The sequence below is a fragment of the Amphiura filiformis genome, chromosome 18 (genome assembly GCF_039555335.1).
Source record: "Amphiura filiformis chromosome 18, Afil_fr2py, whole genome shotgun sequence".
NCBI classification, from domain to species: Eukaryota; Metazoa; Echinodermata; class Ophiuroidea; order Amphilepidida; family Amphiuridae; genus Amphiura; species Amphiura filiformis.
In genome coordinates this window covers 32,481,693-32,497,903 of record NC_092645.1, presented here as the reverse complement: position 1 = coordinate 32,497,903, position 16,211 = coordinate 32,481,693, and the positions used below count along the sequence as shown (strand labels likewise).

The 16,211-nt window shown below is 37.1% G+C and overlaps 1 protein-coding gene and 1 non-coding gene across 3 annotated transcripts in view; both read left to right on the top strand.

Moving 5' to 3' along the window:
- The window catches only part of LOC140140133 (uncharacterized), a 46,509-nt gene extending 31,894 nt beyond the window's left edge, over positions 1 to 14,615 (top strand). Inside the window, exons 2-6 of one of the 2 annotated variants that reach the window (XM_072161972.1) lie at positions 313 to 609; positions 1,213 to 1,565; positions 4,044 to 4,272; positions 9,883 to 10,026; positions 13,745 to 14,615. In XM_072161972.1, the coding sequence (XP_072018073.1) occupies positions 462 to 609; positions 1,213 to 1,565; positions 4,044 to 4,272; positions 9,883 to 10,026; positions 13,745 to 13,998 (1,128 nt within the window). In that variant the 5' untranslated portion in view covers positions 313 to 461 and the 3' untranslated portion in view covers positions 13,999 to 14,615. Of the gene's footprint in view, positions 1 to 312; positions 610 to 1,212; positions 1,566 to 4,043; positions 4,273 to 9,664; positions 9,809 to 9,882; positions 10,027 to 13,744 lie in introns of both variants that reach the window. The other variant, XM_072161971.1, reaches the window with a different exon arrangement.
- Trnap-ugg (transfer RNA proline (anticodon UGG)) lies at positions 3,245 to 3,316 on the top strand. The gene has a single exon. It is a non-coding gene; the product is annotated as a tRNA-Pro (tRNA).
- Positions 14,616 to 16,211: the final 1,596 nt, after the last annotated feature.

Here is a 16,211-nt window from a genome sequence, read left to right as displayed (position 1 = left end):
CAAGTGGCATTCAGTATAGAGCGGAATCAGTGGTTCTCATCTTTCGCGGTTCTCGGTTGTTGCGGTATAGTCTCGGTCCCAACCGGTTTGTGCTCCTTCGTGCACTAGGGACAAAAGCGGCTGGGACCGACCGAGACTATATAATGTTGCAGTTGCCGTCATACGCAATTATCGGCTTTCACGGGTTTGTTATATACGTGGTTCTCGGTCAATCTCGGCTTTCCCGGTTCGTATATAAGTTTGACGGTAAAGGGACGTGACCATATAACATACTTTTAACTGATTGTTCTTATTATCTTTTTCCATATGCAGGTTGGTCATCATCACTTGCATGGGCTCTTACTTGCGCACTGTCTCCCTTGGCCACATGGCTCTTCATCCGCTTCGGAAGCCGCAAGGTTCTTTCTGCAGGCATTATATTACTCGTACTAGGACTAATAGGAACGTCATTTGCTCATGCTATGTGGGTTATCTATATAACATATGGAGTTGTGTTTGCTCTAGGTGCTAATTTTTCTTATACATTGGCAATACATGTGACTACGTGTTACTTTCCTGGTAAGCACTACTCGAGAGCGATGTCAATAGTCACCAATGGAACACCGGCAGGTATGGATAACCTCATTATGTATTGATATCATCATATAGTGATGTGCGCCCATAATATCTGACTTCCAAGATGGCGACATAAAGTATCATCCCCATAATTATCAGTGACGTATAAACTGTGTGCATATGGCTATATCTTATACGTGTTATTTATACGTCCCAGCTGCGTGATGCTACGCTCAATAATGCATGCAATACCATCGGCGAGATGATACACATGCATTGTAGGCGCTGGAATGAAATAGCAGTTTTTCGTTTTACCTTATTTGTGTGGCTCGAAAGTAAAATGGGACAATGCGATTACGTGATATGTGAAAACTACATCATACATAGGAATCTATATTCTTTATGCGAATCACACATTATTAACATAACATCGATCTCAGTTCAAGAGCCCTTCAATTTCTTCAAGAGGTGGTTGCGTTATTTTTATCAGAACAATAAGCCTATAATCATGATAATAACATGATTATTTAATCATGGTAATATCATGAATGATAATATCATAATTATTATATGCTTATCGTTCATGTTAGCATAGGCTTATCGTTCATGTTAGCATACACTAAATTATCCTATTGTTTTTCTTTGTTTTATTTATAGGTCTTCTAGTGCTAAGCCCAACAATGGAGAGACTTTATACTTATTGTGGCTGGAGAAATGGACTCCGCATATTAGCCGCTTTTGTTTTGGTAACCGGGGGTGTTGCTGCTTTAATAGTAAAGGAACCGACTCATAATCCTTTAAAACAGTCCGCGGATGACAAAGAGTCGGTGGCGGCCAAAGAAAAACTGAAATCTTCTTGTGAGAAGGAGAAATATGAATATGATTTATGTAGTGAGGAAGAAACTACAACACAAAAATATTTATCATTAATACGTCTTCCAGAATACTGGATATTATTTATAGCCACTACATTTTCTACCATTGCTGCTGTATTTAATGTAATTAATTTGGTAAGTATTATTTTCGATGAGTTTTGAAACCAATAGCTATGACACTAACTTGATATTTCATGATTTTATCCCCGGATTTTAGCATCCTCTTTTGATATAGAAAGATTTTAACTCTTGATCTCAATACAAAATAGGGGCCTTTTTACCTCCGTAATTTTGAGCTGTTTCTACTATTCGTCAGTGGAATGACCCACATCGACCGTGCGTTAATAAATCGCCTACCACATTTCATTATCATATAGTACAAGAAAGCCATTGAACAGTGTAGCGGTTCGTTCAAGCATATCGATAGACCAGTCCCTCGCTATTGTTGAAAAACAAATGATGTCAAGTGGTCTATACTTTTTTATTTTTACAGACTGTATTATTAAAATAAGATAAGGCCTAAACATTAACACCTACCAAAAAGTAATTACCCCCTTTATTACGAGACAAAACTCAAAATATATGCATCAGATTTAAGAACAAAGTAATTGATTTTGCAACCTTTGATACCTCACTTGTTTGGATAGCTCAAAGATTGTAGCCATGGTGACTCCGTGGTGACGTGACTCCTTGAATGAAAAAGATGCATTTTCAAAAGTTGCACTAAAAAGCTACTAAGTACTCAAGTCAGTAACCATGTATACTACTCCAAGAAAGTATCCTTACAGTTGGAAAAATAATCATAATTTCAAAACTGAACCATATTGTGGTATATTTGTTTGTTTAATAAATGCACTATCTAATCCGGCACATTTTGACACCCCATTAAATCCAATGTGACTTCAAGAAGCAAAGTTACAAGCATTTGATTAGACGAAGGTCCGGTTTTAAAAGTGACACACTGGCCTATTCAAAACTCCACGGACATTTGGATTGAGAGTGGTAAATGGCTAATTTGTGTGTGCCTTTAATTTAAAACAAAAGGAACAAAAGAAAACTGAAACAAAAGAGCTGACAAATAAAATGCAAGTTATGAAAAGTATAAAGAAGTAAAAACTGACATGAATACTGCTTTAAATAAAGTTTCATTGAAGAAACTGCGTTGTCTCTTTGTTGGATCTTTTGCGCCCTGTATAGGCCAGTTTGTCACTTTTAAAACTGGACCTTCGTCTATATTTAATTGCTTGTAACTGTATTTCTTGATGTCACATTGGATTCAATGTGGTGTCATAATGTGCAGGATTAGATAGTGCATCTATTACAAAAACAAATTTACCCCAATATGGTTCAGTTTTGAAATTGTGATTATTTTTCCAAGTGTAAGGATACTTTCTTGGCGCAGTATACATAACTGGTCAAGGATGACCACTCTAGCAACAAAAGCAACATTTGTGGTTTAGATGCAACTTTTGAATAGGCATCTTTTTCATTCAAAGGGTCACCATGACAACAAATTATGGGCAATTAATTAAGACAAATGAGGCATGACAATTTGCAAAACAACTTTTTGGCTATTGATGCATTGAGTTATCATCTCGAAATGAAAGAGGGTAATTACTTTTTGGTAGGTGTTTATTTCCCATTCATGCAAATGACACCAAAAGCACACTGCGCTTGCGTCATTGGTGATAAGGATCAAGCTGTTGCATTGAGCTATTAACGACTGATTAATTGGGTCTTGTTAATTAGTAATTCACAGCTTTAATGTGAAGCGTAACTTGATAATGTATTTTTGACGGGTTGGTTTCAACAGTGGCTCGTTGGTCTAGGGGCATGATTCTCGCTTTGGGTGCGAGAGGTCCCGGGTTCAAATCCCGGACGAGCCCATCAAACTTTTTTGTTTTTTAATTTTTAATTTTCACTTTTGTTTTGTTATGAAATCTTTGTTATATTTCTATTATTTTATTCCTGTAATGGACGCATTTTTTTTTCATTTCCAATCCTATTTAAATCCCCTTGCATGACGTCAAATTGCTTTAGCGTTTGTCTGATGTCTGTTTTAAAGATTGGCAAACTATGGGACATACATGATACATCATTAATATTTTCTTAAAGCAATAACATATTAATTTGTTTGTATCATTGCCATAAATTACTTATTAGTTGCAGTTGTTTCTTTGATATATCATCAACAATACTGTCCTCGTATATGTACTTGAAGAAAAGTTAATACTATCAACCAAAACATTTTAAAATTGGAAAATTCCGGACCGCTCCATATACACCCCATGAAAAGTTTCCCTTTTTTGCAATCACGTTTTTAGAAGAAACCTTAAATTTTGACAGAATCATGGACATTTTGTTATTCATTCATTTTATTTATTAAATGCATATTTGATTAACAACAAGAAGTATTTCCATTTCAATTCAGTTCAAAATACACAATTTTCAAACTGTAGGGAAATTGGAGGAAGATCCCATGAAAAAAAACACCTGATCGACCTACCGAACCTCCAAATTTTATCTTGGAAGGGCATTTATATTTTTGGCCTAATATAAGTCAAATTTATCATGTTTTAACATAATAACTGTTATGAAATATTTTTCTTACAGGTTAGCTATATGGAACATGTAGGCGTCGAGAATTTTACGGCATCGTTGTTAGTTGGAGCTATGTCGGTCAGCGAATTTTTAGTGCGAGGCGCCATGGCAATTTTCAGCGGTCGCTGTCAAAACATGAATAACTTAGTCTTTCTCTCGGCAACTTGTTTCATGGGGGGAGTAGCGGCATTTGGCTGCACGGCAGGGTCTTGGTTATGGCTTATTATCATTTATGTACTTGGTAAGTTTATTATGATTATGCCAAAGGAGATATCTTACACTTCCCATAATGCATTTCTCCCACAATTTTCTATACCATTTGATATACAGTGCAAATTTCTTGACTATAATATCGAGGGTTCAGAACCAGAAAGCCGTAATTCACAAATGAATCCTTCCTGTAAGGGATGACATCAAGACTTGACCGGTGGTTCCGCCCGGTTCCCATTGTTTCGAACAATTGTTTTCATCATTGTTTAGAACAACAGCAACCAGACGGAACCGGCGGTCAACCGCCGGTCGAGTTTTGATTTCATCCCCAAGGTTTTCTGGCTCTCAACCCTCGATATATCGACACATCAGTCAGTCTATTCTCAAAATGAAAACAAAGGGGAGCTGTACAAAGTCATGGGAGTGTCATTTGATCCCATTTGATGAGCTGAGGTGGTATATCATGTTGCAAAGGTTTCTGGGAAGGGTCAAATATCTTCTTTAATTGACTGCTTGGAACACAAAACAAAAGTGTTTTTCAAACCAGTGCACTTGTATACTGGACATCAGCGTTGAAGTTCGTTGATATGCAAAACCAATGATGGCATCGGACATTTCTGAATGTCTAATCAGTTTACTGCAATCAGATTCAACACTTGTATCCACTTTTTTTGCTGTGTAGGCCTACAGATTACAATTCTCATAGTCCAGTGCTCATTGCTCAAGTGACGGATTTGAAAAAGCAAATTGTTTTGTGTTTCGAGCATGCAGCCCAGGCATGCAGTCGAAAATGATTATGCTGGTATTAATATACTTATATCTGTTTGTTATATTTAGTATGTCTATCTGTGTTTATGTTTGTGTGCTTTTGTGTGTTCGAAAATCTATAATAAAGGCATCAAAAATCGTGCATAAATCAAGAACTATAAGCAAAACAAAAACTGAAGAATGGCCGCCATTTTGTCCACTAATTTGTCTCAAATTCGGCCATCCATACAAAATCGGTAGACCATGGAGGCCGTTATGGTTAATATTTGCAGGCTGCTAATCATATGCAATCAAGTGAAAACGTGACACAGCAACTTCAGTCTCCTTGATTTTCAAGGACGGTCAGTGTACATTTACCTTTTCATTAATTACAATTTAAAACGGTTCCAATTTATTTATTTATTTATGAAGCTGCAAAAACATAGGGCCCTACAGTTTTGGTTATAAATATATATAACTTGACGTTTGTATCTATAGGCCTACCAGCAAAATTATGCATAGCTATGAGCTATGACCGGCTCCCGGGACCGGCTTTAAGTGTGGGCCTACGTTTCATCCCCAGTGGCGTGGAGTTAGGGCTTGTGGCGCCCAGGGCTAAGGATACATAATGTAGCCCCTCCGTTTCCTGAAACGAGAGAAAATTTGCACAAATTGGGCCTACCACTAATTAATTTTAGTTATAATGGTTATATTGAAGTTGAATAACGGTCGTATACATTGATCTTTCAAATGATTGTGTGCTGAAATGCGCGCGATGCTCGCGAAAATGTTGACTTTCTTCGCTTGGAGGGGCGCAGAATCGGCTGAATTGGTCAATTCGGTGCCCATGGGTGGCGCCCACGGCACGTGCCCCCACCTGCCTCCCCCCTCCGTCGCTACGCCACTGTTCATCCCGGCAGAGTGTAAAGAAGGGTATATGTAGGGGCATTTTTAAGCTTTTTAGTCAAATGTTTAATTTTCAAAATTTTCTCAAAGAAATGGATAAAGTGCAGATTAATCATTGTTATTTTTTAAAGCAAAATTTGGGGATTTTTTTCCAGAACTGGCCAAATTTACCGTAATTGTAAACAGAATTCAATATTATTAGTGTATTTTGGGCATCTCTTTCGTCAAATTCGGTTTATGTGTGGGGTGTGTCTTCGGATTCCCAACCACACATCACAATACGAAGTGAAGTGTGTGATAAATATTTTTTTTCAGTATATAGAATGTACTTAAGGTTACACAAAGAGACGTATAAAAAACGTATAAAAGACGTATAAAGTTGTTCTCTAAAACAGAGTTTTCTCAGTAATCAAATATCGCAGCGAGTGAAATGTTGGTGCATTGGATATAGCTTAACATTTTTGTGTGTGTTATATACAAATTATTAGAATAAATTTGAAAATCCTTCGTTTAAAGCATTTTTACCCACCATGTTCACAACATCAAAAACACGTTCCATGAGGTTTTTTTCAAATGTGCGCTCCGTATAAATCCACACCGAGCGATTGTTTTCTTCTTTTCGTATTGTATTATAAATCGATCAAAGAAATAATGTTGCCATGGGGAAGAACCAAATACAGTACCGATTAAATTTTAAAAGCCCGTTTGGGGGAAAATTTTGGAGAATTTGCTTGAGAAAAAGCTGGTTTGTGAAATTATCGATATCTTGATTACGAGACGTTAATTTAGACATCTGAATACCTACATTATTTCTCAACATTCTGCCAATTGCTATTCCATTTGATTTTCACTCCAAATTGAAGCTAGTTTTGAAAAAAACGAGGTTTTCCTCCATCAGTTCGTTCAAAATTTCAGCGCCGACATGCGTGTTTATTCTAAGAGCCATAATGCGGACGCGATTGTAATCATCTTGAATTGCATCCAATTATAGTTATATCACCCGCTTTGAGAACAGTCTATTGCGTAAGTTGATCGATGGCCGAGTGGATAGAGCATTGGACTGATAATCTAATGTGAACTATTTTTGTGGGTTCGAGTCTCCGTGTGGCTGAATTTTCTTTTTTTTCTCTTTTCTCATTTTACTTCCTTTCTTTCCTCTTTTCTTTCTCCCTTTCTTTTTTCATTTCTTTTTTTAATTTCTTTCTTTCTTTCTTTCATTTTCGTTTATTTTCTTTCTCTCTCTTTCTTCCTCTTTTTCACTAGGCTATGTCTTTATTCTTTCTTGCTCCTTTCTTTTTAGTTTTATTTGATTGATTCGCTGAGTGCAGTGAATCGTGATTGATTGTTTTTCACTTTATATAATTCAGAAATTTGTAGGCCTGCTAAGTCTGTCTTGTTGATTTTCATCCCAAATTCGATTTACAAATAATTGCTTTTTGATATTGTTGTTGTTGCCTACCCTTAGGCCTACATTGTAATCAGGGGAATAGCAGCATTGATTTCATCAAAGATATCAAGGCTATAAATTCAAAATCAACACATTTTCCAGGGCGTAGCTTGACGAAGTGCCCCCAATCAATTTTAAAATTTATAAAATCCTTGTGAAAATTGCCGAAAACGGCTTGTGCCACCCCCCTGGCATCCGAGCTCCGGGCACGAGCTAAGCCAAGTTTCATAGCCTTTTCATGTCTTGACCGTGGATCGATATTCTATTGTAAGTAGGCCTACGTCCCGGTACGCTTGTTCATTTTCTGCATGGCTGTTTCTGTTATGAACTTACGCCCTCTGAAATCAAGCGCATGAAAAACTCTCGGCTAACCTTAAGCATTTTATTGCAATAATTTCAGTAATTACGAATATTTTGCATGTGCACGCTTCATTAGCTACTGGAATAATTGTATACAAAATTATGCAGGGTGTCTCTGATAGAACTGCACGGTAATCCTGACCCAAACAAGATTGAGCAATTGCAGAGTATGCCTATGACAGACACTTTTTGAATTTTGAAAGTAGAAAAATAAGACTTTTACGATGATAGTTCATTTTTTAATTCTATGCACGGATTGACCTTTTTGGTCAATCCCATAAGCCTTTGTGGTTAGACCTGAGATGTCGTCATTTGAGGTCATCATTTAGCGAACATTGTTACTGCGCATTGCAAGTCGGCGTGACGTCAAATGACGACATCTCGGGTCTAACTGGAAGGAATGATGGGGTTTGCCGAAAAGGTTAATTCAAATACATCAATCATTATGTCACCTTTTCGGCAAATCCCATAATTCTTTGCGGTTAGACCGGAGATGTCATCATTTGACGTCACGCTGATGTGCACATCGTTTATGAACATCGTTACTGCACAATTGAAAGCCGTGAAGTGCGCAGTAACGATGTGCGCATCGGTATGACCTCGGGTCTAACCACAAAGAATTATGGGACATGATGGCTGGTTTTAATATTATCCTTAATATCTGCATGTATTTACTTAAAACGAATAACTAAGAACTACTAGTATTCAGATCTGTTTAGTTACGGCAATAAAATACGCGACGGTAAAATACTCAAAAATTACATTTTTTGACGGTACCGTTCTTTCAGAGACACCCTGTAGGCCTATAGTAGCCTAGTCCTGCGGATTCAAATTACTAAAAATAGTAATAGTCCCGGTAATAGTATCTACAATTAAAAAAAAAATTAGGTCTTTATTATACAGGGGAAGCTATTCTCAAATCATAATTTGTCTATATAAACGTTAAACTCCTTTTCATGCATTTGCTTCATTCTCAATTAATTGTTTTCAAGGGGCAATGACAATCCTTTTATGTTTCAAGATGAATCAACATGATCAAGCCATTGCGTTGTTTTGGTGCAGCAAATTTTGATGTGATTGTAATAATCATTAGGCCTAGGCCACATAAAAATTAATTCGTCTGAAGTCTAACCAGTCAATTGACCTTTTCGGTAAATCCCATAAGCCTTTGCTTTGAAATGCACATCGGCGTGACGTCAAATGACGACATCTCATGTCTACCCACAGAGGCTTATGGGATTTAAGGCCAATACGGGTTTACACCGCAAGGAAGTCAATAACGGCGCCCTCTGCCCAAAGTTGTCCAAAATTGTCAAAATATTGTACGTGATCACATAAAGTTACTCAAAATTTCACAGAGTTGCTTCAAACTTTCTCAGAATTGCGTAAAGTTACTCAACGGGTTCACAAAGTTGCTTAACATTTTCTCTAATTAAAGTTACTCAAAGTTTCACAACGTTGCTTAACAATATCCAGGCTCAAAGTTGCCTTAAGTTGCTGAAAAGTGAAAACACGCTCAAAAGTTTTCAAAATTGCTCAAAATTGCGCCACTTTGCGAACAGGTCACTAAGTTACCGAAAGTTAATCAAAATCGACAAGGCAATAGCTTTATGCAATTTTGCGTAACATTGTAAAATGTTATGAAATGTCAGTCGGATTTGGACAATTTGGTCAACTTTGGGGTCAACATAGAAGTGATCATGCTGAATGTAACAATGGCTCATAATCTTTCCGTACCGAAATTGCGTCACAACCCGAGTCCATATAACTGATGCCTCTCCCTTTTTTTTTAACGATCGTTTCTTTTAACTATTTTAGCACTGTCTTATGATCGTCTGCAAAGTATATGTTTTAAATCACTTTCTTTTTAATTAACACGTCCGAATAATTTAATTTTGTTTTTGCTACTACTTTTCTTTTGCAATATTTTCCACATATTTGTGCATCCTTTCCTTCCTGACAGTTGCTGGTTTGTCAAGAGCCTCCTTCTATACAATGTGTTATGTAGTAACCCGAGATATATTTGGCATACGACTGTGTGCAGAGTCTAACTCTTTACAGCTTATTGCTATTGGTGTTGGTTGTCTAGTAACGTCCACAATTACAGGTAATACTACAACTTATACAAAATATATAACCTGTTTTTATATTTAACCAAGTATTTTCGTTACTTTTTAACAGTTGAAGGAGCGTGTAGGGCAGTACTGTTTACATTGTGTTATGTTGTTACGCGAAGTATTTTCGGAATTAAACGTAATGCCGAGTCTAACGCGAGTCAGCTTATCGCGGTCGGACTGGGTTGCGGACTTACCTCGACAGTGACAGGTAGACTGTATAATGTAAAAAAGAATAACTCACGCATAAAATTCTAGTATTGGGAATATAGTAAGCCCCGTTTGCGAATGCTGCTACCCTGGTCACTGCATAGTCCTACTACCATCATGACCATATCCAGCTAATGCATGACTGGCACGGTTCAAATGTTTGATTTTGTTTAAATTATTTGTATTGAAAAATACGAACATTTGCACTTTTCTTTCCATTACTGTCATATTCCAAAGTACGATTAATAGCCGAGGTGTTTTCGCTCATCGTAAAGTTCGTGATTTAGCAATTTTTATTTTCACAGACAACTTGACCTTTTGAGGTCAGTCATCTAGTAGACTTTCGTAGCAGTCGTTTTTGTTACAATTCGCCCATTGAAAAGTTGGTGCGAAAGTTAATGCCTCCAGGCAAGATCGGCTTTTTTGGGGCGATACCCGTGATGTTCTCACAGCTGATTCCAAGGTGTCTAAAACCCGGAGTCGTAATGACACGGGGCACTTACGGCCTAAATCCCGACTAGATTAGTAAATCGATTAAAATGAAAGGGGCTTGTTATGTAACGCCAAAGATTCACAGAATTATAAACAAACATTTGAACCGGCCTATGATGTTGCAGTTGGACATGGCATTGGGCTATTCCATTTAAAATCCACACTACCCCTGTGGAAGATTTATCTAATGTCTTCCACAAAGGGAGTATGAGTTTTGAATAGAATAGATAATGACAATTATTGTTAACTTCCATTTGAAATACTCACTCCAGTTGTGGAAGATATAGGTAAAGCCATAATACAGGGGGAGTACGAGTTTCAAAATGATTAACCCTGGCCAATTACATTTGAAAAAACATACTCCCCCTGTGGAAGATATTTCCAGAATCTTCCACAGGGGGTGTGTAGATTGCAACTGGAATAGCCCAATTTCGGCATGATCATCACAGGATTCATGCCCGGGGATCCTCTTGCCAAAATCCAGGGCACAATCCACGGGCCCCAACTGCACGTTGTGCATGTGTATGGTCAATAATGATTATCAATGCAGAACTTACATGTGTATGAGTTATTCATTAATTTACTTAACTGGGTTTGCAGTTACACTACTTTAAAGTGATGGAAAGTTAATCATCTATGTAGGCCTATTTGTCATTTTAAATACACGTTAATGAAGACAAAAACACTGCACTCTCGTAGTTTATTTCTGTAACACTTTATTGTGCATGGTGTAAATTGGGTAATTTCATTGCACGGTTATGTTTCTGTTGGATTAAGAAATGTGTTAACTTTGGATGGAATGCGTATAATTTCGGTGAATCTTACTAACCACAGATCTGTGTACAGAGGTGTTTGGAAAACATTTTTATGGAGATAATTAACAAAACGTTTGGTGATCTTTATCTTATAAGAATTTTAACCGGTATATTAACCCCATGAGAACTACATGCCGATTGGCCAAAAAGAAGTTTTCATTATCAATTGAACCAATCAGCAACATTGTTAGAATAATTTCACCACACAAAACAAACAAAAATTGGGGTGAATTATTTGCAAAGCTCCATTCTGATTGGTGATTAAAGTGATCACGTAATTGACCAATCAATGGCAATCTTAGATCGGCAGGTAGTGCTCAGGGGGTTAAGTTTTGGTGGGATACAGGCTGTATCAAAATGATTGGTACCCATCAGTTTCCAGTGATTATGGACAAGAATACCGAATTGAATTCTACATAGGAGCTTTTTTGTTTAAAAAAGGTCATAAACACAGATGAAAGTGAACTTTTGACAAAAAGCCTGATAAACAAAGTGAAAATGACCAGAATGGTCCTTAACCGAGCTGAAATTGCGTAAATCTGAAGAGAATAAAAAAAAGCCTGAATTCTTAAACCCCGGATAAAAACCTATAAATCCTGTGAATTTCAATGGGATCCAATGTTGCATATTGAATAAGCAGGTTTGTCAATAGATACCAACAACTAATGGGTACCAATCATTTTGATACAGCCTGTATTAGGAAGTATATCACGGTTTAAATATTTTACACAATCAAAGGAAGTTATTCGTGTTGGAACAACCCAGTAAGGGTCATTAGGTCAAATCGGGTTAAAGTTATGGTTTTAGGGTATTTTAGGTTAGGAGTTAGGGATAAGGTGGGAGTCAGGGTTAGTATGGATAAGGTTACTGTTAGGAAGTTAGGCTAGTGTTAGGGTCGTGATGGTTAGGACTAGTCTGGGACTAATCCTCCTATAAAAACAGACTGGATGCAAAACCGTGATTATGGTGATTTTTTTTTAATTTAAGGAATGGCTCCTTGAAGCAGTTTATTAAAAACTAGTTGGCACACTTCGACAATAATGTTTGAAACCATTAATGCCGCTTGCTTTCTTTCTTGGGCGGGGGGTGATGTTCCCTTAAAATTGGGCAATGGCCCACGACAGTGGATTTTCGTCCTGACTGGGTTAAAACTGAGGGGAATAATAAAGGAGGAATGCCCACTTGCTCCCCATTCATCTTCAATCTATGTTAGGGATCATACCTGCTGTGAAATGTGATTTCTTTTGAATGGGGGGGGGGGGGATGGATGATTATTCATACATTTACTATGACATAGTATGCCAACAATATTTTCTTTGATTATACATTGTGTCGTAACTTGAGTGTTCGAATGCAGTTTATAATAAGAATTATTGTTTTAGTGTATGCATAACAGATTATTTGTACTATAACCATCACTATCATTTCACTGCACTAGGATCCACAACATCCTCATCTATTAGGGCACAGTCTTTAACCCCAATACATTTCTACATTAATTAATGACCTTTAACAATTTGGGTACAAAAACTCATAATCTGTAACTTGAGGTCAAATTTTGCCATATTATTGTTTAATTGAGGTTATTGAACTATGCCATTGGGATGAGGCTATTGTAGTCCATAGTGCTGGGTATCGTGCACCAGACTAGCACTAACCGTAGGCCTAAAGACTACATTTTTTTTATCTAGTTTCAAGTTTTGTTAGTCCTAATACGCAAGCAGACGGTATAACTAGTTTAATGGTAGGACTGACTTGGACTATTTGGGAATACTTTCACCAACCAATGACCCATTAATCATTGTTTGGTATAAACGACGTCGTTATTTTCGATTTGTTCGTCAGGTACCGCCTGAGAGCATGGAGAGTGTCGGATAATTAACATGGTTGTGGGATATGCTTTTACGACGGGAATTCATAACAATTAGTGGGTTTTTAGTGGGTTCACCGTCGGACAAGTTTAACATGGTGTTGTAATCACAAATTTGTGGTGATGTAAATCACTTGGTGTTGTAATCATTTGTCACAAATTTTGTCAAAAATGCCTTGCGGGTTGTATATTCAGTTCAACGTCATGCTCAAATTACTGTTACCAATTTAATGTAGGAAACAAAAGTATCGTCGACATAACGAAACCGAAATCCGTCAGACGGAATGATGCGAGCAGATGTTACCGTATATCGGGTTTTTTTTAATGCAGCGCTGCTATATATTGCCCAATCCATCGTTAGTAGCAACTTGATATTGTGACACAGGATCGATCGCATTATGATATAGGCCTACATCTATCTATAAGTTGAAGTTCTATATTTCACCTCATTCCGCCAGACATTTTGGTTTCGGTATGTCGACAATGCTTTAACTTTAATTAACTCTCTATTTTAAACTTGAATTTTCTTTTTTTTCCTACAGGCTTGTCTGCAGACATGACGGGGTCGTATCATCTATGCTTCTACATAGTAGGGTCACTATGGATCGTCGCTGCCTTATTATATACCGTTGTCGATCAACTTACTAAGAGAAAGAAAACCAACCCAGATGATTTCATGACGGACGAAGAAAAATCGCGCGCTTTGAAAGCAGCTAGGTATGGCGACTATGGTGTGCTGTTATCGTCAGACCAAGTATATGAAAAATTTATCATAGATCGTGTAATAACAATATGATACAAATATTGTTTAGTACGTAGGGTATATTGTTATATTTTAAATTTATTTAAAATGTTAACGGTTATAATGTATACGTGCCAGAGGCGTAGCAAGCGGGTGGACAGGTGAACGAAGTCCAGGGACCCCAAGGTCCGTATGCACAAAAGAGTTAGACTGGGTCTTAAGTTAGACATGGTCTAAGTGGAATTTAATATCAGGAGAAAGGACATTTTCCTTTACATTTTCTTAAATTCTTTTGTATTATTTTTGAACTTTGCATTTAAATCTTTAAAATTTGCTAGCTACTTTAGGAAGGAAATAAGAGTAAAGGTCCATTCCTGGTGGAACTAAATTCTGCTTAGACCAGGTCTAACTTTAGACCCGGTCTAACTCTTGTGCATACGGACCTTGAGTTCAAGGGACCCGAGCAAAAGTCTAAGTGAACTTGGGCTGATAAAGGAGATGTTAAAAGGGTCCCTTACTGCTCCTTGTCCATGGGCCCCTGCGGCTTTTGCTACGCCCCTGATACGTGAATTAAGTGAGGGCCATATCCATCAATATATAATGAGGAAATGCCTTCTAACAAGTCAGATTTGTAATGGTTTATAACCCAGCAAACACATGTTTTACAGAAAAGGTTTTTAAACCCGACATTTAAAAATGTCGGGTTATATAAAGGGTATAAAAACCGTTTAAAAACATTCATAAAACATTTTTAAAAACGCGACGAAAAATATTCAAATATTATAAAATGTTATTTAACTGTTGACAGAATATTTTGCAAAAATGTTTGCCCAAAATATGTTATGATAACGTTTTAAAAACGTATTCATGATCTTTATATAACCCGACATTTAAATTAAAGTTATTAAAACGTTTTGCATAAACGTTTTAAGAACATTTTTGTGTTTCCTGGTATGTTGTGTCTTGCGCCACTGTGGTTGGTGAAAATCTGTTAAGTGTGCAGAAGTCTGTGGGATGGCATTGTGCACTATAAATCCCAAATGTATTTTGAATAGAGTTCCAGACTCTTTCTGATGCCGGATAAAATAAATGTAGATAGGGCCCTATTGTTGGACATAATTGGTGGTCCAGGGTTACGTAATTATCTTGGTTACCGGATCTTATACACTTTTTGTGGTGATTGTTTCGATCGTGCATACTGCAGTTACTGTCCGTTTTCCTATACACAATACACAGTGCTCTTTCCCATTGACGCGTGACCTTTACAAATAGCCCTACGTTAACAGTATGGGGATATGACTAGTTAACGTCGCTGTGTGAAAAATAACCGGCCAATATTAAAAGTACTCTTCTAAAGTTCTAGAAAATATAGTTTTTTAACATGTCCTAAATTTTAGCTAATTTAGATGTTTGGAAATATTCGTACTTTGGTGTTTTAGTTAATGTTATAGGTAATAGTACATTGCCTAGTTAACGTCGCTGTGTGAAAAATAACCGGCCAATATTAAAAGTACTCTTCTAAAATTCTAGACAATATAGTTTTGTAACATGTCCTAAATTTTTAGCTAATTTAGGTGTTTGGAGAGGGTCGTACTTTTGTGTTTTAGGAAGGACATGTAAACGACAGATAACACCAAAAATATGAAGAAATTATTTCCAAACCGTGTTAAGTCAAAAATCATTATGTTGCTCATTTTCAAGAATGCTGGTTTACAAAAAGCACGCCATTGTCTGATTTCGTGAACAAAGCCACACATAACATTGTTTCCTTTCGTTTCCTTTATAATCGGTTACCCAACTGAAGCTATGAATACCAGCTTTATTGCGATATCGCACATGAAAACAGTCACTTGTGCACAACCAGAGAAGATCCGATTTAATCAGTTGAGCTGTTTCAATGAGTGTTATCTTGGTTTAATAGCTTTTAATGGGGTTAAGTCCTGCAAAGGTCGAGATGAATTCTACTGTAGACATGACTGCATCATGGGCCCATTACTCAATCTAGTGATCCCGTTGACATAGTAACATCGAATACTGAATTGTATAGAGTCAGAGTGAAACATTAATTTCCTCAAAAACTCAAAATCTGCGAATGTCCCTTTAACTCATGACCCGCGTGACTGAAGTATAACTTTGAAAGAGTAAATGCGTGGGTGGAATTTGGAGATGGTACCCAGTACCTCTGTATGCAGTGTATTCGCTATCATAGTGCACGTTAGAATATGACCGTTGCTATAGTATAGGTCAACTGGCTCACGCTTTCTTTT